The 25202-nt window shown below is 37.6% G+C and overlaps 1 protein-coding gene across 3 annotated transcripts in view; it reads left to right on the plus strand.

The window, feature by feature from the left end:
- Nucleotides 1-17925, plus strand: part of CTNNA2 (catenin alpha 2) — a 559270-nt gene extending 541345 nt beyond the window's left edge. For all 3 annotated transcript variants that reach the window (XM_075047974.1, XM_075048065.1, XM_075047894.1), the window contains one exon: nt 16690-17925. In XM_075047974.1, the coding sequence (XP_074904075.1) occupies nt 16690-16977 (288 nt within the window). In that variant the 3' untranslated portion in view covers nt 16978-17925. The remainder of the gene's footprint in view (nt 1-16689) is intronic.
- The last annotated feature ends 7277 nt before the right edge of the window (nt 17926-25202 follow it).

Raw genomic sequence — 25202 nt, forward strand, 5'->3', positions numbered from 1 at the left:
GCTGCTGTTAAAGGCAATTTGACGTTTGTTCTTTTCAGAGGCAAATGCTTTGAGGTAAAATTTAATTTAGATCCCAAGCACAACCTTTGCTGATGAGTTTACAAAATTGCCTTTGCACGTAATTATTCTTGCATAATGCAGGAGACTTTAATTTTTGCACAGAAGTGGTAAAACATAAGGACCAACTGTACAGTGCCCATAATCTCACTTCAATGATACGAAAGAATTTTGGTGGCATAGAGGGGGAAACTCTTTTTAAAAGTGAAATAAGGATTGGGAACAGGAAATCAGAATTGGTATCATTCAGTAATTATGGTGAATTAGAGATAGTGATCAGCACTGAGGGGATGTTGTGGAACACAGATGTCAGTGGATTCCTTTAAATCCAGAGAAATTTGCTCTCTAAATTTATCTTGTAAGATGAGCAAATTAGCAGTTGGCTGACTTATGTATAGGGGGGAGTTTGTAGAGGCAATGATATTCAAAATGACGTAAACTGTTGTGATAATTAACCTGGAATCTGCCTGTGCCAAGTCTAATAACAAATGACAAATAATAAGTTTTTGTCCATGCAACCTCAGGATGTGAGTTTGCCTCAGTAACCTAACGCTGGGAAAATAAATAGCCTAATTTTACAATTACTGAGCTAATTCCCCTGTTATATTATTTTATTGGAAGCTATGATTAAAAAAAAAATAAATTAAAACATCTAAAGTGCACAGATTATTTTACAGCTTTGGCTTAAATGTGTATTCAGTCAATTGCGATGTTTGTTTTAACTGTAGATTATTTACATGTACATACATCAAAGTAAAATGTAATAAGGCCTAGATTTCAGCTGATTTTATTTAGTGAGTAGTGTGAAAACTTTTAAAGCAAATATCTGAGCAACTTCTTCCAATAAATGCTAATTTAAATGAGTTAAATCTTCATAAGTGTTTTGCAAACTGAAAGTTACTTTACGATAAGGCATTCTTAAAAATTGCGTTGTTTTACGTTTGCAAGCACATTGTGTATTACTGACTCAAAACAAAACCAGTAACTAGTATATTTATACCTATATATTTAAGAAGGCCAGCATTTAAATTACAGATTTGTTCCTCAGTCATACTGGCAAGGGGTGAGCAATACTTTAATGATGCAAGATCATATATAGGGATCAAACATTTTTTCAGTGTGATTAAGATGGCTGCGTAAAATTCCCCAATTTTCAGTATTTGCCAGGCTGATTTCTCTTACAAGTTGAATTAAAACTTTGTGGGTTGATTCTTACCTTCTTTTTCTATATGAGAAGTGAGGGAGAGCTGTGAAATGCACCATCTGTTCGCAAACCGTGTCAGCTGGCAGATAGATGCTTATCACCCTGCCCTCTCTTACTGCAGTTTTAGGCTGGTATAACACGATTGACTCAAAATGAATTACTTTTGATTTAATCTTGTTTAAGCAAAAGAAGTCACAATGATAGTGCAGAGCATTCTAGAGGACTTTTTGTGTTGATTTAAATAGCAACCCTTTTAAACTTCGACCTCAGCTCATTTGAATTGTCAACAAAAATGCTCAATAGCACTTGGACTGAGTATAGTGGTTGGAGGAAACTAGGACTGCCTTAACACCCCGGAATTTCTGTTTCTGGGACAGTTGCACCTCAAAGACACTAAACGTGATTCTGTTCAATCATAATCCTTCGGATTTTTATCAGTCCCATCTGAGTATCTCAAAGCAAACACGATGGTGTACCCTTGTAAAACTGAAACCAGAAGCAAATATTGTCATTATTTCCCTTCTGCAAATGAGAATACTGAGCCACACTCAAGGCAGAAAATATCTGTAGAATCATGATGAGTTTCAAACACTAAGTCCTCCTTCAAGACTCAGATAGTTCTCAAGACCATCATTTCTCTGTCTTCCATTCTATATTCCGGTTTCCACTCTAGATGGCCAAATAAAAATTAAAAAAAAACAAAACAAAACAGGACAAAGAGTTCACTGTAGTTAAGAAGTATGGTTTGAAAAAGATAGAGTTGGATGGAAATCTTGCAGTAACAAGGGGAGGCTACCCCAGTCGAGTTGTGCAAAAGATGAGAGTAGGTCTATGGTGTGATGAAAACTGAGTATTTTATTATTCACTAAGATTTTCCTTGAATTATGAAGAGGTTTTGACTATTATCTCCATTGCTATGTGGAGAGCGATTCATCTAGCCAAGTGTAAACATCTGCATCTGAGACGTTCACTCCAGGCTTCCTTTATAATTAGTGGAGATCAGTAGCCGTTGCTAGAGAGCTGATATTCTTGTTTCACGTAGACACTGACAACTGGTTAGACTAGTAACAACCTAAAAAACTTGCAGAGGCATGGGCAGGTGAATTACACCACGTATTCAGACAAGCACAGAGTCAGGGGGTTTAGCTTTGGGGCTCTTTTGAGGGTATATATTCATATGTGAGTGATGTAAACTTTCTGTGAATTTAGCTGCTGGAGAACGGGAACTGCCTCATTTTTTTTTGGACAGAAATAATTAAGTTGTTTTGTAGGGAGCATTTATCTATATAAAGTAGCTCTCTCGGGGCCCCAATCTCATTAGTTTCTGTAGGTTGGAGAGATTGATATAGTTTGTAGTATGTGGTTTTCCCCCATTTGACACTTCTGGGGATCAAAAGAGAAGAATTAAGGAAAACAATCTCCAAAATATTCATTAAGTTTATTTGAATTCATGGACTACTGTGTCAAATCCAAGGACAATTTTTTTGCAGATGTGGAGCATCTCTGCCCAGATTCACTGTACTGTCTTTAGGATTCTAATGCAATTTAGGATCTCTAACTATAATTTAAAAGGTGAGGTACCCTGGCCATCTCCATAGAAAATGAACCTGTGAAAGATCTCAAGTGCTCCATGGTTTCTGGCTTCTCCACCAAGCACAGAAGGAGCCTGGAATGCCTTAGTCCAGCACCTGGAATTACTTAGTTTGAGTGCAAGATAAGATTTCTTTTATATAAATGGAAACTCTGAAAACCTCACCTAGGTCACTGAACACATTGTCTCAATGGCTTTTATGAGCAGCCCTATTTTTCTTCCCTGCATTCATAGAGAAATTGTTCAATTACAGACATCTGAAAAAATGCTTCTGAGGTTCTAGTGCCACCAGCTATGAACAGTTCTAATATCAAAAGACATTCAGTCACAATTTTTCTGATGCCAAGTAAGTGCAGACAAGTCTACAGATAATGATGACTAATGTACAATATTTAAGTAAGAGCTTTATAAGAAAAGAGCCAGTGCAAATGCTTTTTCATTTCACCATTATTCTAAATAACAGCTGAGTTTATACCTTCATCTCCTTTACATAAATTCTGGATTAGAGGGAAGATTTGGAGGTGTGGTTGAATTAATTTAGTTTTGTGTAGGGAAGATTGTCCTGACTGAAAAGCACAGAAAGCATTTGGGTTATGTGACTCATTGAGGCTATAAGTACTTCTGCATTTGTTGTTCAAGGAAAATGCAATCCAAAGTACTGAATCGCAAAACAAAACAGAGATCAAGTAAATTAGGATTTCCCCACACTAATATTTTCTGAAGAGAGTAGTACAGGGCTTAACTAACTTGAGTGAGCTATTAAACATTTGTCAATGATTGGTGATATCCTTTTCCTCCCTTCTACAGTTACTCAGTTTTTCCTTTTGGATAAGACACTTGCTCTTATAACAGTGAAAATGAGATCACCACCATCATCTACACTACTCTTTTAGATACATTTGCACGTATACAGAAGAGAAGGCTAAGGGGAGATATTGGTGTCTACAGCTACCTAACAGGAGGATCTAGAAGAGCCAGATCCAGACTTGTCAGAGGTGCACAGTGACAGGAAAGGGGCAACGAGCACAAGTTTTAACATGGGAAATTCCAATTAGATATAAGGAAAAAAGTTTTACCTTGAGGGTAGTGAAATTCAAGTGCAGGGTGGAGGTGTCTAGTCCAGAGATGTGGGAGACTATCCATCTTTGGACATACTCTGAGTTTGAGCAAAATCCTAAACAACCTCATGTAATTCAATTTGTTTTGAAGAGGGCATTGAACTAGATGACCTCGAAAGGTTCTTTTCGTCCTAAAGTATTCTATAATTATATGAATATTTGCATAATAAAATGTGAGTAATAAAAACGAGCCTTTACAATTCAGAGCAAGATTTTACTCATTCCAATTTATTCTTAATTTGCTGTCATCTTTGCTTGTTCTTTCCTTGTGAACTGCAACAGCCATTACAATTGTTTCTATTTTGTTCTGGTGTCATTTGTTTGCCGTCTCCAGTAATTCTTACCTGTTTTGCTGGTTTTTACTAACACTTAGCGTTAGCTAAAGTTAAAAATGTAATGATCAAATGCATTCACAAATTGTATATTCAGTAATTGACCAGGGAGAAAGCCTTTGAGTAACGAACACTTACTGAATGTTACTTAACCATTGATTGAGTTGGTCAAACAAATAGAACCGTTAACTGTGAATAATGTATTTGGAAAAAAATGTTAGAATTTTCTTTACAAATTATTTGCTATATGTTATCAAGCTAGCTCTGTCAGTGCTGGGACTTTTCTGAAAAGCTGAAATGGGGCTCTCTCTCGAAGACTACTGTGGAGATTCAATTTTGTTTCTTTATTTCATTGCATACTGTTGTAAAGTCCTGGAAATTGCTCAGGGAATCAAACAGAGAAAGGAATGTTTTCGCTGATTGAGTTGAGCAACGCTGCAAGGACCCTCAACTCCAAGGAAGTAAAAGCCTTTTAGCACCTCAGAAGTGATCAATATCTTGAATGATCAAGCCCTTTATCTACTTCTAGGAGGCATAAGATATACATGAATGACAGCAGGCAAACGTTAGGAAGCAAGGAACAATTGTCCTGGTACTATCTTCCATTCTACGAGAGGATTTTCTTTTATTCATTTTGACTCTGTTTGATGCATTGTTTCCAAGCCCTTTCCCGAGAAAAGCCAGCTATGCCTGTAGAGCAGCTGTCTTCAAAGTGTCCTTGTGCTGACCTGGGCAAGCGTAACTTTAGAGATAGGAAGCTAGCTGAAGGAGCAAATTTGCCTCAAAACGTGACAGATCCTCACAGTTGAAGATATGGAGATAACTCACGGATACCATTCTAACACTTAGAAATTAAAAAAGAAGTTGGGAAAATATCACGTTTCTCAGCATTGCAGTCTGAAATCCTGCATTATGCTGCTTTTCTTTTTGTTTTCATTGTGGCAAAATCAGAAGGAATAGCAGGAGATAACAGAGTCTTATGTAAAGAGTATAGTGTTTCTATGCTTTATTGATTTTTTTTTATCCAAAGTCTCCTGCATTTTATCATTGAGAGTACAATTTCCAGCCAACCAGACATGATTTGGACTCCCTTCAGGTAAGACTGTAAGAAAGACATGCTTTTCTTGTTATTATACCTGTTCTCTAGATAAAGAACAAAAGGTTTGCTTCCAAAAGTCAATTTGAAAGTGCACTAGATTATTTGGGGCTTTTAAAATTTATATCTTCAAATTACATACAAGTCAGAACTCAAGTCAGGAGGAGGGAGGTCAGTAGCACAGACTAGTTAGATATCCTATACTTCCTCTTTCAGAATTAACTGCATTTGGATATAAAAGTGGAAATTTGTACTGAGAGAGTCCTGCCTGCATTTTTTCTATCTGTGACATCAGGTTCAGACAATGTCGTATCTTGTGTAGACTTCTGGCATATGAACCCCTGTGTAAAACAGCGTATACAATCCTGGTGATACACAGACCACTTGCATAAAGTTTTGCATAAATGACTTTTTTAATGGACCCGATACTGAACTTTGACAGACTTCTTACTCTAATTTTCTTCAGTCACCCTCCTGGCAATATAAAATATCTTAGTTACAGTTTGAGTTAGCCTATCCTGTCAAATACAGTTTGGACTTCATTTTTGTTGCAGACGTTTTATCTTCTCCTTGAAGATTAGGTAGGAGCCTATCTTCAAATCAGTCATATGACAGTCTGTTTCCTGTTAATCATCCAAGAATTCAGATCAAACCATTCCATGGGACAGAATGATATTTAAAGTTGTAAATGTGGTTGTACAAATTTTGCTTCTATTAGTGATGCAACTGTGATGGCCATTAGACAATCATATTTTTTGTCCATGACATTCCATCATAGGCATCATCCTCCAGTCATTAGTTCTATGCAGAATGAAGCAGATTTAGACAAAAACACCCTGAAGCAATCATGGCAGAAGACTCATTCCCATGTTTGTCAATTGTAGGTTGATGTAGAGTTTCTTCCTCTACATTCAACCTTAGCAAAGAAAACTTGCAGTATACACTACCACAATGCTGGCAAAATTGTGGGGTGAAATCCTGTTCCCATCTACAAAACTCCTTTGACTTCATTGACTGAGGATTTCTTCCTTGGTCTGTGGAATTGTTCCCAATGTTTGGGCATTCAGACTAATGTCAAATATGCTAATTCAGTAACAGATTCTGAAAGGTTTGTGGCAGTGTTGTAGCATGAAAATGACTGATAAAGCAAGCTTGTTTAAATAATTCAATGCTCTATGTGATTCGTTGTCCTTCCAGTGTTTCTGGTTATGATATGAATTGTATTGTTTTGGCATCTTTTTCCTGCTGTGCAGTGGCAGATAATGGCAGAAGAAAAACAAATGGTTCTGAGAATTTTTTTTATTATGGGTCAAAATATTTCCCCCCTTTAAATTCTGAAAAGAATGCAACAATATATAATTACATATTAAATATTGAGGAAATAACCTACATTATGTTTGGTATCTACAAGAAAAACTGTAGATTTTGTGTTATAGCAGTAATGTCATATTGGGTAAATAACTTATTGACTGTAAAGAGAGTCGATGAATAGAAAAACTTTAATATCTATCAGAAATTCCAAAGCATAATTTTCACCTTTGGGACCTGCTAGGCTGGAGAGAAGTCAGTAATAATTATATTTCACAAAAAGAATTGGGTAACGTTAACTTTTAGTTGTTTCCAATTGCCTTATTTTTCATTTTACCATTTCAATTGTTAAAATATGAGCTTTCATGCTAGCTCACTAGAAGGACAAACAGGCAATAATAAGTGTCTGAGTCCAGCCTAAAACTCATACTAAGCAATCTCATCCCTAAGCTGTGACCCTCGAACTCCAGCCTCGTAAAGCATCTGCATTCCCAACATTAATGTTCCCCAAAATGTGTTTTGCTCCAGAACATGCACACTAGTATGTTAGTTAGAACTGTTCTTGGTAGCCTACCACACTTACCAAAAACCTCAACTTTGACAGAATTTACAATTGGGTGCTTCACTGTGTTACTAGATGACTCAGTAAGCAATTTCGGTGCATACATAACTTTTTAGGGCAGGCTGGACAGCAGAGTTGGAGATGCCTGATGTCTCTAGTGATGTGCTCTTGGCTCTTGGGTGAAGGACAACTGGATTCAGTATCCTTCAGACTATAACCTGTGAGTCAGACCTTTTGCAAGGCTTCTTGTTAAAGATCCATCCGCCTGTAGCTGTCGATGAGGGGACAAGAGAGGAGAAATCAAAGGTAAGATGAGTAAATAGGCAAATGATCATGATGTTGAAGCCCATGTTTCAGTCTCTCAACTTAGAAGGCAAAAAGATTTTTTTTCCTCAAACAGAGAAAAATTTGTAAGCTTTCTGGCACCCACTACGAAATTTAAGTACAGTCTCCGCTAGCTGGGCATTTCTGAATTGGTGCATGACTTACTATTTTGGATGCTTATGGAGAAACAAAAGGCATGCAGGGCTCCTGGTGTTTCAGTGAAGTAGCCTTTATGTCTTCCTACAATAAAATTAAAGGGTTATTTTTAGGACTGCTGGATACATTTGAGGGCATTTAGGTGGTATTCCTTAACTTTACAGGGTTAGTATTCTTATTTTATCATAAACTTAGATTACTTCTTCAAACCTCTTCATTTAATGAATTAAGTATACCCCCCCCTCCCAAATTTTAGTGATATCCAGTGTTGAATCATGTTTTATGATTCTATTTATATACTGGTTTTGGTTTCCTATTAAATGTTCTCCTCAAAGCAAATGAATTGGGATATCATTTTGTCTTTTATCCTTTTTCTTTTAAAATAGCCTGGAATAAGTAAATCAACTGTATAAATGCATCTCTACAAATTTTCTGCATTGTGTTTGTTTATCTTTTATTGCGAATGCCAGTACTGGGAGTATTTTTATATGCTTATGCTTTTTCAAACAGACATAAAGCAGTTGGCAACCTGTTGACCTTGTAAATTAAACATGTGTTTTAAAATGGCAGTAGTACATAGAAGACAGAAGATACCCATGGTTCTTGGTATACTTGTGTGCTTTCTGCTGTCCTAAGAGATGGGAGCTTTTGTTAAATACAACCAGTCCCGATGGGTTTCGTACCTGTAACTGAAAAAAAAAAACCAGATGAAGACAGTTATTCAATGGCTTGGCCACCTATAAAACACAACTACCCCCAGAATGAATTAAATATTCAACATGTATAAAAGAGTAAGTGAAATGCAATCAGATGTGAAATAAATAGCTAGGAAAAGAGGAGTATAATGCTATTTTCTCTATGTAGCCACAGATCCCTTTCTAATACCATTGTGGCCACATTACATTACAAATAATGGCATTTTGTTTGTTATAGAATTTCAAGTATATAGGATAGTTTTCTCACAATGGACTCTATCTAGCAAAAACTTCATGTGCATTTTCAAGTTACTGACTGAAATATGGCTTCAGCCATTGCATAGTAGTGCTGATAAATAACAGATGTCTCCTACCATAGGGATGAGTGCATCTGAATAGCAAATAGGCCATTCTTGCATTGGCTGTCACTAATAGTATCATGTGTTATGCAGTAGGTGTGCCACAGAAATGTAAGACATAAGTATTAGGAATAAGATCTTTTTCGTACATGTATCTTCCATACGTATGTAGGACTGGATTTACTATTAAGCATAGCCGAGAGGAAAATGTTCTGTTGCATAAGAATGAAATCTGGGAAAATGGTATTCCTGATTCAACCTCCAGATTTATAATTGCTTAGTGTAACTTAGTTGCTCTAGAGGCTGTTAATTGACTTTTGGTTTGTGATAACAGCAACTATACCTGTCCACAGAAGTATGAATTTGCTTTGAAAAGCAGGAGAAGCAGGGAATGCACCCAGAATTCACAGATAGATAGCTTTAAGGGCTTGGCAGTGCCTAAATTACCAGCTAAAGGCACACAATCAAGTCTTAGCCAAGAGTATTCGAAGGGTTACAGGTTCTTTTTCAACATGTTAAATACATGACAGTTTTTCTTCCTGATCTGTACAAAGTAAACCAGATGAAACTCTATTTATCAATAATTACTAATTTTTTACATTCATACGTTTCAAGGTCAATATGGACAATTGTTACCATCTAAGCCATCTTCCTGCATAACTGATGGATAGGCTCCCTGAAATAACATGCATTAAAAATGCCCAATAGTTGTGCTTAAACTAGAGTGTACATTTTAAGCAAAACCATCCAATATTGATTTCACAATTTCTAGAGATAGAATCACTCTTTCATGAGTTCTTGTGTTTAATTAATATCACTACTAAAATTTTTCAGCTAATTAATAAAATGACCTGCTTCCCCTTTCAGCCATTAAATTCTGTTATATCTTTGTCTAATCTGTTGAACTTGAAATATAATCAGCTTTCTGTTATAATGTACTTACTGATTTTGATCAACTAATTTTTGAATCATGTACTTTATTAATGGCAAAAACAGAGCTGACTGAATCTTTCCTGATGTTTTTTGTCCTTGAGGTTCTTTAAATTCTTTCCAGTTCCTCAGTGTTCATTTTGCACTGAGGACTCAGTATTCCATAACTGTGGACACACGACAAACTGAATATGATAATTTAACCTATTTCATCAGTGTCCTCCTTTTTGTATAAGCAGGGAGTGATTTCCTAGCGTCCTGCATAGGATAAAGTTCCTTATTGTATAAGTAGGTATCATCTGCTATAAGGTTGGCCAAGCTAAAATCTACATTTCTGACTTTTACCAGTTTATTAGGTATCAGTCACATGCCCTTTGTATGACTTACCACTTTCCCAATTGTTATGTTATCTGCAAATTTCATCAGTTAAGTGACTATTTTCAAGTTTTTAACAGAAGTATTAATATTGTAAAGCTGACAAATGGTTTCTCCACAAGCCCACTGCAAAAGTCACTGTTTAGCAGTGAATTTTTTGTGTATACGTATTTTTGGGATCTTAGCTATTAGAGAATTTGTAATCACTCTGTGCCTTGTTAATTTTGTATCAACTGAGTTTTTAATCAAACTGTCATGTAGTATCAAGAAAAACACCTTTCAAAGGTCCAATTATATCACCAGCATTATTTTAAGCAATCCAAAGTTTAATCCCATCAAAATATGATGTAGGTTACTTTGAAAATATTTTTACCCACAAAGCCATTTGGTTACCATTAAGTGTATTTCTTTCCTCCCTTTATTTATGGTGTCTGTCATAGAGATTGCATTATTTTGTTTGGGAGTGCTGTCAGCTGAACTGGCCTATAATTTCACAGGTCATTCTATTTGCGCTGCTCAGATATTTCCTTACTAGGAACTATCTACAATTCTTTTGATGTCTTCCCCCACTTTTCAAGGTTTATTAAAATCAACAGTAATGATATAGAACATTCTTAAACAACCAGCTCTTTTAAAACTACCTATACCATATCCTTGCTCACTGGAAATACAGATTATTTTTTTCTCTATTTCCCTTACTTTTTGTGGCATATTTTTAATTATAAATATGAAGATATCTCTGGAAATTGAATTTTGTCCTTTCTAAAAACTGTGGTATAATTCTTCCCCATTAGAGTGGTGTGACAATACAGGGAGAACATCTCTTTTCATTTGCTTTACTGTTAAGGAGAAGATTTTCCAGCTTTATTCTCTCTCACTTCTTCAGCTGTTTTAGTACTGTAATTGCTGGTTATTTTACTTAGATTATGTGTATATGTAAAAGAGGCAAGAAATCTTGATTGTCATAAGATTCTGGAAAATTCCACATATAGTGCAGGAAAAATGCAGCACAGCTTATAAGCAGATCAGAACCTCCTCAAAGCCTTAAGGATTTTTTTGGGGGAAAAAACCTTGAAATTATCTTCTTGGCAGATAATAGGCTCTGCTGCTCCAGTGTTTTACCCTTGCATTCACTAATTGCATAGTTAGCTTGTAGCAAAATCTTTTTTTATTTTTCTTCTGAATGGTTTATGCCTTCCCTGCATAGATGGCAGTTTTAACCTGGGTAAGTGACCAGCTCCTGTGCAGTGATTCTTTGGTTCTTTATGAATTTTGAATTTCCCCCAGCATTCTCCATTCTTGCAGTTTTATGGGCCAATAACCTAAATTTATCTCTTCTGTTTAAGAGGGCTTTTTTTTCCTGACTGGAGGCGAACGTATTTGTAAAGAGAGCTAAGTAGCAGAATACTATTGCTTTGTGTAGCAAGACAAAGGCTCTGTTAGGTGTTAGCACAGAAAGCTATCATTATATTCATAATTCCCTAACCATTGCTAGGGAGTAAAGTTTGCCTTCTGTACTGTGCAATAATTTCCTAGTGGTACTTTTATTTGAAATGTTAATTTTCCTTCTTTTTTTTTTTTTTATTATTATTAACATTATCTGTTTGGAAAAGTGCATATGTTTCTGTGCCCAGATTTTGTAAGGAATTAACGCACTAAGGGCTTGATTCACTGCTGCCTCGTTCCAGTTTTATGCCACTGTAGCTCTGCTGATTACAAAGCACAGCTTAAAACTGAAGTAACACAGTGGTGTAGTAAGATCTAAATGTTAATTGAAATTATGTTCATTCAGTTTAATTCTTCTTTACTGAGCCATAATACAAGCAAGGAGCTGGAGGCAATAAGAAAATCACTGGAAGTGCTTAGGTAGCCAAATTGGGTACATGGGATGGCTACCAGCAGATTTTGGAGAATACTCATAGCCTAATACTGTTATGGGGTTTTTATGTCTCTTTTCTGATTCCAAGACTTGAAAGCATTTTACAATATGAATCGATATTAAGGGCAAGGTCTTAGGATCTGCATGTTAAAATGTGATTAATAATGCTAAAATAGGGAGCTCTTATCTACTATAACAGCAAATTGAAAGTCGAGATTATTAAAATGGCATCAAAATATCTAATGTGGTTTTCTAAAAGACATCGTTGCAATCTGCATCTGATCTTGCAGAAGTACATGCTTCTGCACACCCTTATCAATGTACTCCACAAAATTACTAGTGTGTTTAAAGATGTACATTGCATCCTTTGTATGGTTTCAAGCATCTAATTTAGGTGCCTCCTCATTTCAAAATGCTTCCTTTAATCATTCTGTTCCTTCATATATGCCCCATGTAAAACAGCTACCAGAACTTTTTTCATAAAGAAATGTTAGAAAATGCGAGGGAATTAGAAACCTTCAGCAAATAGAATTCATTCAGAAATGTGCAATATGGGCTTGATCCAGTCAGTGTATCCACATTGATTATGAAGTAAATACTATTTGACGGTATCACTTTATATTCAATATCAATCCACCAGTGTTTCAAAAAGAATCATTTAACAATGAATAATGCTTGATTGTAGATCACTGCAGTAAATTAGAATATCCTAATTTAATAGAGTATGATCTGTTATTTGCCAACAAACATACAGATTGCCTTATAAATCATGCAGTAGTGTGGTTATAGAATAACACTATACTGAATTATATTTCATTACTCCCTATTGAACAGTCATGTTTCTGCCACAAAATGTAATTTTCCATCTTTTAACTTAGTTTCTTTTACTAACAGAAAATACAAATTAGTCCTGAGGAAAAATATTTACTGGGGGCAGGCAATTAATTATGCATTTCAGGGAATGGCACCAAGTACGTGAAAAACATTAAAATGCTTTTTTGTTTCTCACCTCGCTGTATGTAGCTGTTTATGTATTTAATGAATCATAATGAGTATAAGATCACAACTGAGGAAATCAAAAATAATAGGTAAGTCTATAGATTAATGTGGTTCCAGAAACACACTTTCTGTAATGTCTATTCCTGTTCACGTCAGTCACTGACATTTCAGAAAGAGGTTTCTCCTTAACTCTTCTACTCTTAATGATTCAAAACACTTTATGTGAAGTATAATGTGGATTTTGTTATTGCCTTATGAGTACTTATCCTGGTTACCTTGCTTACAATTTATGTTAAGGAATCATATGCTCCCAAAATATGGAGCAGGAAAGGTTTGGAGGGAAACAGGCCCTTTATACTAATTAAAAACAGCTAAGAACTTACTGAGTAAGTGAGATGGAATCGTAGAATGCTTTGGGTTGGAAGGGACCGTAAAGATCAGGTAGTCCAACCCCCCTGCCATGGGCAGGGACACCTTCCACTAGACCAGGTTGCTCCAAGCCCCATCCAGCCTGGCCTTGAACGCTGCCAGGGATGGGGCAGCCACAACCTCTCTGGGCAACCTGCTCCAGTGCTGCACCACCCTCACAGTGAAGAACTTCTTCCTCACATCTGATCTAAATCTACCCTCTTTCAGTTTAAAGCCATTACCTCTTGTCCTATCACTACATGCCCTTGTAGAAAGACCCTCTCCATCTTTCCTGTAGACCCCCTTTAGGTACTGGCAGGCTGCAGTAAGGTCTCCCCGGAGCCTTCTCTTCTCCAGGCTGAACGACCGCAACTCTCTCAGCCTGTCCTCATAGGAAAGGTGCTCCAGCCCTCTGATCATCTTCGTGGCCTTCCTCAGGACTCACTCCAGCAGGTCCGTGTCCTTATGTTGGGGGTCCCAGTGCTGAACACAGTACTGCAGAGCAGAGTAGAGGGGGAGGATCACCTCCCTCGACCTGCTAGTCACGCTGCTTCTGATGCAGCCCAGGATACGGTTGGCTTTCTGGGCTGCAAACACACATTGCCGGGTCATGTTGACCTTCTTGTTAACCAACACCCCCAGTTCCTTCTCTGCAGGGATGGTCATTAATACCGACCCCTGAGGAACACCACTTGTCACTGCTCTCCACTTGGACATCAAGATGTTGACCGCAACTCTTTCACTGTGACCATCCAGCCAATTCTTTATCCAATGAGTGGTCCATTTGTCAAATCCATGTGTCTCCAATTTAGAGACAAGGATGTCGTGTGGGACAGTGTCAAAAGCTTTGCACAAGGTAGATGACGTCAGTTGCTCTTCCCTTATCCACCAACTCTGTTGTAGAAGGCCACCAAATTTCTCAGGCATGATTTACCCTTAGTGAAGCCATGTTGGCTGTCACCAATCACCCCTCTGTTTTCCATGTGCCCTAGCGTAGTTTCTAGGAGGATCTGTTCCATGATCTCGCCGGGCACAGAGGGAAGACTGACTGGCCTATAGTTCCCCAGGTCTGACTTTTTTTCCCTTTTTAAAAATGGGGGTCATGTTTCCTCTTTTTCAGTTAGTGGAAACTTCACTGGACTGCCAAGACTTCTCAAATAGAATGGATAGTGGCTTAGCCACTTTATCCACCAGTTCCGTCAGGACCCTCAGATGCATTTCATCAGGTCCCATGGACTTGTGCACATTCAGGTTCCTCAGATGATCTCGAACCTGATCTTCTCCTGCAGCCGGCGGTTCTTCATTCTCCCAGTCCCTGCCTTTGCCTTCTGTGACTTGGGTGGTGAGGCTGGAGCACTTGCTGGTGAAGACTCAGGCAAAAAAGTCATTGAGTACCTCAGCCTTCTCCCTTGAGCTTCACATTCCCCACCAACCCCTCCTTGCTGGTGAGAACAAGGTCCAGCATAGCACCTCTCCTCGTTGGCTCCTCCATCACTTGGAGAAGGAAGTTGTCATCAACACATTCCAGGAACCTCCTGGATCGCTTGTGCCCGGCTGCGTTGTCCCTCCAACAGATACTGGGGTGGCTGAAGTCCCCCATGAGGACCAGGGCTTGTGAACATGAGGCTGCTCCTGCCTGTCTATAGAGGCCTCATCTTCTCGGTCTTCCTAGTCGGGTGGTCTGTAGCAGACCCCCACTCTAATGTCACCTGTCCCTGCCCTCCCTTTCATCCTGACCCCTAAGCTCTCGGTCGGCTCCTCATCCATGCCCAGGCGGAGCTCCAGGCACTCCAGCTGGTCACCGACATGGAGGGTGACACCCCCTCCTCGTCTGTCTGTCCTCTCCTTCCCAAGGAGCCTGTACGCTTCCATTCCAACACTCCAGTCACAGGAGCCATCCATCCCACCACGTCCCCGTGGTGCCAGTAAGATCACAGCCCCGCAGTTGCGCGCACGTCTCCAATTTCTCTTGTTTGTTCCCCATGCTGCCTGTGTTTGCACAGAGGTATTTAATTTGGGCCCCCGATGAAGCTGGCTGGCTGGAATTCCTTTGTGCTGCTCTTCAGGTGCTCTCCTGCTGACCTGGGATCCCTCTCCAGGCTCTGGGCATCTGTTGCTGGCACTGGCATCAAACTGGGAGGAGTGGGATGGATTGAGGTTCCCCTCCCCTGGAAATAGTAGTTTAAAAAGTTAAAATAATATTATATTCAAAATCGTTCCTACAAACTGGGAAAGTCTTATAAAATTTGAGGCAGCTTCCATGGTAGAACTGAAAGGCTTTATCATAAAGATTATATCCTACTTTTTCAGTGTTTTGGGAAGGAGATAATTGAACATCTTAACTAGTAACCTAGGTTGCTACAGTACTTAAGAGCCAAATTTTAGCACCTACTAATTTGAGGATGTCCAGCTGAATTTGGCAAGTGCCTAATTTGCATTTTGGAACACTGAGACATTGCTTTGGAAGTCCCACTATATGCTTGAATCCTTTCAAAGAATTTGGCCAGGAATATGTACTTGATTTCAGTGTATGATGGAAACTTGCTGACTGGAAGTCCCAATGGTTTGAAGTTCAACAAGTTCTTAAGGCCTCTTACATCCAGAGGACCCAGGAACCTCAGGCAGACTCATTCATGGGAGAAACACAAGGGTATATGTACAAAAAGCCTGCTAATCCTAAAGTAAGATTCCTTGTGAACATACGTAACTTACTTATTACAGTAGCTACAAAAACCTGCAGTTAACTGTTTCATCTTTTTATTTCTTTAGAAGTTTCAAAATCTCCTTTCATCTTTTCAGATGGGATTCTCTAACAAGCTCAGCACTGGCCTCACACTGTTCCTGTAGACATCATTGCGAGTGTTATCCTGGGCTTAACAGGAATAATTAGAACAAACCTAAACACCTGGGAAAACCTCTGTTGACCTGTTTTGCAGTTTCTGACATGTCAAAGTAAATTTTTAAAGGTTTAAGTAAGAAGTAACAGGGGTTTTTGTGAAAAAAAGAGGCAACTTCTTCACCTGTAGAAAAAGAATCAACAACAAAAAAACAGACAACACAACCTTTTCCTTTGAATTACTAAAAATTTTAATGTGAGGTACCACAGTCTTACCTTTACAGTTCGGTGCATGTTGTTGCCAGTGCTTGTTACTACAAGCTACTTGATCAGTCCCGAGGGAGAGGATTCATTTCATCTTTAATGAGATCTGAGAGTATCCAGACTTCAGTCAGGTAATGGTCCAGTGATCCAGTTGTGGAGTAACCTTGCTGTATTTCATTTTCTTTTCTATTTGTAGCTGGACAGTGCCACTTCTCTCATCCAGGCAGCTAAAAATCTGATGAACGCTGTGGTCCTTACAGTGAAAGCGTCATATGTGGCTTCTACTAAATATCAGAAGGTCTATGGTACCGCTGCAGTGAACTCACCAGTTGTATCTTGGAAGATGAAGGCCCCTGAGAAGAAACCTCTAGTAAAGAGAGAAAAACCAGAAGAATATCAGACAAGAGTGAGAAGAGGGTCCCAGAAGAAACATATTTCCCCTGTACAGGCCTTAAGTGAATTTAAAGCTATGGATTCATTCTAAACCACTACACTTTACCAGGAGGGTTTTATATTCTTTTTGTATGCATACCTGCCGACTTGTATGCGTCTGGCATGGGGTGGGGGGGAAGCAGCATCAATTTGCATGCGACCTGAGACTCTATTGAAGTAATTAACTTTCTGCAATGCCCAAATTTAGGGCATTCTCTTCTGATGTTAAATGGACTTATTCCAAGCTTCCTTTTTAAACTAAACTATAGCATTAAATTGGCCAAAGAATTTGCATCACAGGGGTATGTGTGAGTTAAATAATAAATTCAAGTCTAAACCCAGAAATTTTTATGCATGCAAGAAACATTAGGTTGGCAGGTATATTAAGTGAAAAAAATGGAATTGTAATGGTAGACCATAAAGCTTGTATTGCTTCTGTTCCAGTGCAAAAATGTACTAGCCAATATGCTTAAATGTGTGGCCCAATAATTAAATGATATAACTTTTAAGTCATCTTCATTATAGTATGTGAATTTTTAAAACAGATACAAACTAATTCATCTTAAAAACGCTTCTTTTAAACCATATTTTGTTCTTTATATTCTAGTAGTGTTATGATTGCTCACATTTCAATTAATCCCATTAATATGACCAGAGGTTTACTTTTGCCAATTGAATTCCTTATGGTGGAGTATGAAGCACAATATGGTGATTGACATTGCCTTTTATATTATGATTATTATTATGATTATTATTATAATATTAGTAATAGAAGACCTGGTGGTGGAATGTTTAGAGACACGGAAACTGACAGTGTGAGAATTTAGAGGCAAATATGTAGGTGTAGCTTGGATTACAGGTATCTGACATACCATTGTAACCACTAACTCAATAAACTCATTTAACCTTGGAATCCTCAATATGGCTCATCTCTTTTAATGCACAGATATCTCCTGCAGCATAGAGATAAATCGATTTATTAAGCTTCCAAGGTTGGCATCTCAGAACCTTGGAAATCATCTATTCTGCTACACTGTATGGACCTGTAGAAAGACCACTGCACAAGGAAATGCAGTATCTACTTTTATTCCCTTTTAGCCCCAAGAGTTGGCTCCACTACAGAGTTTGTATCATTGTTATGAAAAGGTCTTGGTACATATGAAAATAAAAAATGAGCATGTATTTATTTTTCTTATAATTAATTACTAACAACTTAAGAGAACATTCATGACCTCATAAGGGATTTGAAACACTGTGATAAACAGTGAGGTATACCATGACATGTATAACCATTACAGAGTTTTCAAGAGATGTTTGGATGCTTGTCTCAGATACGCTGATTATTCCTCAGAATAGCAAAGTACCAAATTTTGTTCTATTGCCCTCCTACACAATCTATATAAAGAAATGTACTCATAGAGGCCTTTTAGGAAATGACTATTTTTGCCTTATTTAGTTGCACTGTATAATAAAAAGGTTCCCCAATCAGAACTGGAGACTGTACACATGATTAAAATACATCAGAAGGTGTGGGGAAGTCTTTGAAGAGCTTTCCCTACAATGCCCTGTAGTCTGATATAGACTGGCATTACTTGTGGTAACAATAAACTACCTAAAAATAATTGTGATCTTTACAATTGGAATTACAGAGGCAAAAGATGGATACTGAGTTTAAAGAAAAAAATAGCAAATAACAGACAAATAAAAAAGTCCCAGCATGGAGCATGAAAAAAGAAAATAGGCAATTGGCCAGAGATAAAAGTAACAGCACTTCTACAGAAGTGTTCTGCTGTAAAACTGTGATGGATTAACTGAATGGTTGCTTTAAAATTATATTGTTGCTATAAGAGGCATCTCAAACTTAGAGATGTTTAGAAGAAGGCATGTAGACAATGAGATCTATGGACATGTCTTGTAGAGTCTCAACTGATTGAGGCTCTGTTGCTAAAAAGGAAGACTGTGATAGAAGGAACCTGTTATCAGCCACTCAGTCAAAATAGTGACTGTGTCTGCAAAATGCTGAGGAAAATTAGAGTCTGTGAAAGTAAAACTCAGAATGATATTGGGCAACTTAGTTCATGTGAATTAGCGTCCTACTTTAGGATGGATTATTTGCTTTTGAAGGGGTCCATCTATGCTCTAAATATATGGTAGCATGATAAAATTTAGTGTTGACAAATGAAAAGTAATGCCCATGAACACAAGAACCAAAACCCAACCAGAATATACCAGTCATGTAATAAATAGCTCATGTATCAGCTCATGTAATAAAACCAATGGAATGTTAAGATGGATGAGGTTTAATAGAGAAAAAGGAAAATATTGGGTGATACTATATGCCAGGGATGTGCCTATGTTTGAATACTTCATGCAGTTTTTATCAACTCATCTGAAAGAAGAAATGGTGTAGGATGGAAACGTACATGGAAACACAAGAAAGATTACTAAATCTGGAATTGCTTTCATCTAAGAAGAGACTAAATAAGGTAAGAGTCTCCAGTTTCTTCAAGGTCATCAATAGTGAGGCAATGAGATGACTAAATAAGGAACAGGTAATCACAGGTCCCTATAACTCAACAATTAGGAGTGACACAATGAATTCTCAAACAGCAAGTTCAATATTTTAAAAAATACTTTTTTTTCTGAAATTAAGTAAATTGTAGAATTCATTTTCACAATGTCACTGTTGCCACAGTGATAACAATTTCGTTGACCACACCACCCAAGAATTCAGCCCACAGACTTTCCATCTTGAAATCTTGCAGATCTTAAAGGTCTAGAAAACTTTTATGTCTAATATAAAGTGTAGGCATAAAATAATGTGTGTGGATTTTGGAAATGTTCACGACAGCCAGTCCTCCACTGAGGTAAGGGAACTCAAATCACCAGCACAGTGTAATGAAGAACTGCTGGACCTCCACAACCTTCGATCGGAAAGCTGCATCTGTTTCTCGTGACTGTCACCTTGGTTCACAAGCCAAATACATGGGTACCATACATAGTCCTATATACATACAACCTTGAAAATTTTCTCTTTGAATTGTACCTACAATGCAAGAGAAGCAATCACATTGCTGTTTCTAGAAATTACAATTATATTTTTCTTGATGACAGAATTTAATTATTTTTAAATAACTATTTGCTTCCAGCAAATCAATGTACAGCAAATGACTGGTTTGAAGATCAGCATGGAGGTCAGATGGACATCTCTGAGCTAGGGGCAGTTTCTCTCCTAGTGTGGTCTTCCATGCTGTGGTCACTCTTCTTGTTATTCACATGCCAGGAATTGTTTCTTTATGACAAAACTAGAAGGTCAAGTTACAAGAGTGAGTTATAGGCTTCTTCCAGAAATGGCTGTATCTTTTGACCTGTGGCCATGAGGAGAAGGCTAGAGAAGGGGGGTTGGCTTACTTCCCATCTTAATAAAATATGGAAAAAGGGCTAGCAGAATATTTCAGTTTATAATACACTTCTTCAGCAAGAACAGCAGCCAATTTCTGAATTAAAAACTCAGAGAAAAGAGAAAGCCTGAGAACTTTTAGATAAGTTTCAATATAATTTTCCTAAGATTTCTTATTAGTTTATTTATTAAATTAAAAATTTGAAAGTGAGAAGATTTAAAATAGCTAAGTATGTATTCTAGGTCGAGGAGTGACTAGTCAAGGAGCTACTGAGCAAGGCATATTACTTACTACAAAGAAATAGAGGTTTGGATGGGGCAAAGAAATGAAACTTGAGTGTAGTAAAATAACTTAGTACATTAGTCATACATAGCGCTTTCTTATCCTTAATCCCCAGTGATCGCAATTACATCATTAAACTTATACATGAGTTTAAGTGCTTGGTGCATATAAATGATAGTATTCATATGCTTAAAGTTGCACAAATGCTTTGATAATAAGGAAGCAGGGGATAAAGCTCAGCACAGATTCACTTTGATCCAGTATTTTCTTGCTACTGTGTCCTTAGAGTGTGAAATACTGATCAATAGTTCAGTTCTTTTACGTTTTAAAAAGTGGTGGACCAAGGTGTGAAAATGCAGTGGGAAACAATTCCACAAAGACAAAAATACTGGGTGGATATTTTTATATCTAGCAAATTGTTTTATATCTCCACATGAAAGCGGGCCAAAACAAGTTTCCTGTGTCTCTCTGAAACTCAGGTTTAATACAGAGGATGTATATTTATAGGCTTAAAATGACATTTCTGCATATAAAAATGTAGATTTCAATGGGATTTTCAAGCAACACCCAAGTGATATTTGGGGTTTTTGGTTGTTTTTTTTTTTTTTTTTTTTTTAAATGAACCCCCCAGTATGAATATAAATTAAAGGCTTGTAATGGAAATAAGGCAATGTATGTCCTTTCACTCTATTTATAAATATGCTGTCAAACAACCTTTCAGATCAGACTTGGTTGTTCAGTTGTTTTTGCAAGGCAGAGGATAAATACACGTGTCAAAGAGGAAGGAAACTGGAACAGAGGAAGAGAAGTGTTTTGGTTTGAACCTCATCAGTAGTTTGTCCAGAAGAGAAAGGGCACAGCCGAAGCTGTGTCCAAGGGCAGACACATTATCCCGTGTCATCTTAGCAGTGAATTCAAACATCTATTTGGAAGTTCAGCACATACTGAGCTTGCTGCTGAATTGCACCTGCAGAGATCAGGAATAGTCAAGAATTTTTCTGGTTTCTCACTGAATGACCAAGTGCATCCTCAAGCAAGGGTTCACACATTTTTCCTGCTTTAGCTATTTTTCCCTTTATGACTCAGTTAACACCAAGCTATGGAGAACCTGACAGCTTGATAAAAGCTGTGGGAGGTAGAAATATATTTTCGTGCTCTAGTTATACCTTTAAAGGAATAAATATTTAATTACTTGAACAATGTTTCCTTCTTTTGATAATGGTAGGTGAGGCATCATAGGTGAGTAGCTGTTACCCAATATTAGCCTCTCCCTTTGGGTAAAATTTCAAAGTTCCAGTGTTGTTTGGTAATACCTGCATAATAATGGACTTGAAAAGAGATGCGTCTTTGCAGAATGTGAAATGTTTATACTTACCCGCTTTATTCCAGTTCACTAAAAATTAAATACAAGGAAGAAAGAGAAATGAAGTAAAGTTTTCAAAGCCTCCTAGAATATTCAGAGGTAATGACTTTGCTAGAAGGATGTATTTGATCTTTTTTTTTTTTTCTGAAACATTTCATGCAGAAATCATAGAAAAAAAGGTTCTTTGGCCTGCATTTCCAGGAGGTCATATTAAATTATCTTAATGGATCTATCTCCTCACTGAACCATAGACTTGGCTGATAACAGGAGGGTAAATGAGAAAAAAAAAAATCCATTTTTTTTTCTTAATTTTTCTTAATCTATTTGACAATTTTTCTTCAACTGTGTCTGTTTTTATTTATGTGTACTTTGTGTGTGTGTGCATACACAAAAATTCCCAGGATACAAAGAGACTTAGATGGCCAAAAATCTACTGACTACCAATGTACTCCCCAGGAAGCAGGTGTTGCCTTTCTTTAGCTGGAATGTCACAAGGATGTCACAAGACCTTCTGTATGGGATGTATTGAGTTTTTAAGATCGCTGAAGATCCCAATGCCTGACTTTTCAAATACATATATTTATGTATATATGCATATATATATATGTATGTATATATGTTTCCATATATATGGGGGGTGGGGTGGTTTGGGGGTTAGGTCTTTTTTTTTTTTTTTTGGCTATATGGAAGTCAAGCCTGATTCAGTTAACCCATAGGCTCCTTGTTTTCATTAGCTTGCCAGCAGCGTTACTGCCCAGTGTTACACAGCCTGGTGTCTGGAACCTGCAGGAGCTAACAGGAGACCCTGCTAGTTGTCATATACAATTTTTATTATTAATTAGGCCCTGGTCTACAACTGAGACCGTAAGGAAGATCCATTATTTGGGCCATAACTGTAGAATATGTTGAGATCACTAGACTTTGTCACAGAGCTATGTGAAGCCTACATGCCTCTTAGTTTCATTTGTCCCTTAAGACAGGGTTTTAAATCTGCAGTACGCACAGCTAAGAGCTCGGAGAAGCTTGATGGTATTTCACTGAGCCTTTTATTGGCCCTGTGCAGTAAAGTTCCTCTGGTTTTCCCTAGTGCCCTGACCTAAGCTGATTTGGGTGCTTACAAACCAAATGTATGTTGGGGGGGTAGGGGGGGAGATTTATGATCTCTCTTCACTGGCAATGATATCTCAAAAATCACATTAGCTGGATCTCACGTACTATGGGAGATCCCTTTCACTGGGAGCAGTTTAAACTACAGGTTTATGTTTGTGTGGATTGGTGGAAACATTCCCTGCCGAGATTAGAGGGTGTGCTACATGTATCTTACAAATCAGCTATATTGCACATTGAATATTAGTCACCATCCCATAGGAAGACATTTTAGCTTTTCTCAGTGTGGGCATCTTCAAGTGCTTCTATTGCCCATAGAAATCATCTTGGTTTTTTCTTTCAGCTGCAACATTGTTAAATGATTAAGTGGGGAAAAAGCCGCAGCTTACATCTCAGCACCTATTTTGCACGTACACAATATGAAAGAAATATCTATGGGAAGCAGAAGGAGTGATAGAAGTTCATAAATCATAGGTATTTTCTTGAGACACAAAAACTGTGTTGACTAAGATCCTGCTGGTTGCTTTTTCTCTTTCTTTATTTCTTTATAATATTCTTCCCTGCCTTGACTGATCCATTTCTACCTATTCTTTCTCTTTTACAGGCAAATTTTCATCACTTCAGCATGATGGACAGGAGAGCTCATCTAAATGACTAGAACAGCAGACACTCTCGTGACTAAAGGGAACGTGGATAACTTTCCCCTATTAAAATTTTAAGGCTGGTATTTGAGTTTTGCACAATCAAAGCAATCATTTTTCTAATGTCTTTACTTTTAAAAGAGTCATGAAAAAGGTTTTATATTCTATATCTGTATGACAGCATTTGTGTGAAAGCCATTATACTTTGTACCTTGAAAACTTTCAAATGATTGTCCTTGGGAAGAGGAGAAAAAGTAGCATCTCTGAAAAGACACTCTGGAATGAAGCCTGAAAAACCAAATCCTGAGATAAAATAGGAAATGGACAGATATAGTCATCTCAGAGTTCTGTCAGGGTCATGCAAAAAATGCCTATTTCCATGGAAATAGGTGAAGAAAAAGGTTAAAATAACTTTAGAGAAGTATTTATTTGGATGCAGCTTATTTGATGTTATATTTTAGAGAAGTAGAGGTGTGCGGAGACTTTACCACTTAAAATTTAATAAATCTTAAGGAAGAATGCAGGAAACACAAGGTTTTAATCAATCTTCAGTGTCTTTCTCCACCCCTTTTCATTATCCTAAGGTCTTGTCATGGTGATCTCAGCAGTCGGATGAGCACATCATGCTTACCCGGGCTGACGCAATGTTTCCCATCCGACTTTGTGTAAATACCACGGGTCCACAGAAGAGTGTTTGGACAGGTGCCAGCATCGCTGCCGCAAGAGTCATCTGTAGGAGCTTAGAGCTGGACCAACCTTGTTCAATGTAGACATCAACAGCTTTGACTCCTATAGCCGGCGTGGGGCCATCTAGGGTCAGGACAAAGAAGCCAGAGGGCTGTCACCCCTGCAGAGATCTGGGCTCTAGCAGGCACAGCATCTCTCTGTCTGTGAGCCCCAGACAGGGCAAATACATTTTGCCGTATATTCAAGAAGAAAATAGAAGTAAAAAATAGTAACAAAAAAAAAAAATAAATCTGCAAAGGTTTTATATAAGTTCGCAGAATAAAAAAGTCCTAAACCACCATGGCTACTGTCTCCCCTGAATGAGACGTAGATAACAGAGACTCCCACTTAAACCCCATTACCCAGGTAAGAAAAAACAAAACTGAATGTCAAGTATTAATCTAAGTCTATACCCACACAGATACTCACATGTAAACCAGTAATGTGTGTTAATTTGTTAAATATATTTCACCAGTGAAAACATATTTTTTGCACTGTCGTGGGTTGAATTTTCAGACACACACTGTTACTACATCCTACTTTACCACCATCAATTTCCTCAGCTAATTTTTATTTATCTAGTGCAATTTCTAAGAATCTTTAAAAAAATTAATTTGTGGGGTTGTTTTTTTTTTCTTTCTGTCAAACACAAGTCAATAAAAAACACTCAAAAAAAAGGGGGGGGGGGGAATGACACACAAAATAAAACACCTGATACATATTTAGCTGTCTCTTGATCCTTCCAGATATCAGAGCT

The sequence above is a fragment of the Buteo buteo genome, chromosome 1 (genome assembly GCF_964188355.1).
Source record: "Buteo buteo chromosome 1, bButBut1.hap1.1, whole genome shotgun sequence".
In the NCBI taxonomy this organism is placed as follows: Eukaryota; Metazoa; Chordata; class Aves; order Accipitriformes; family Accipitridae; genus Buteo; species Buteo buteo.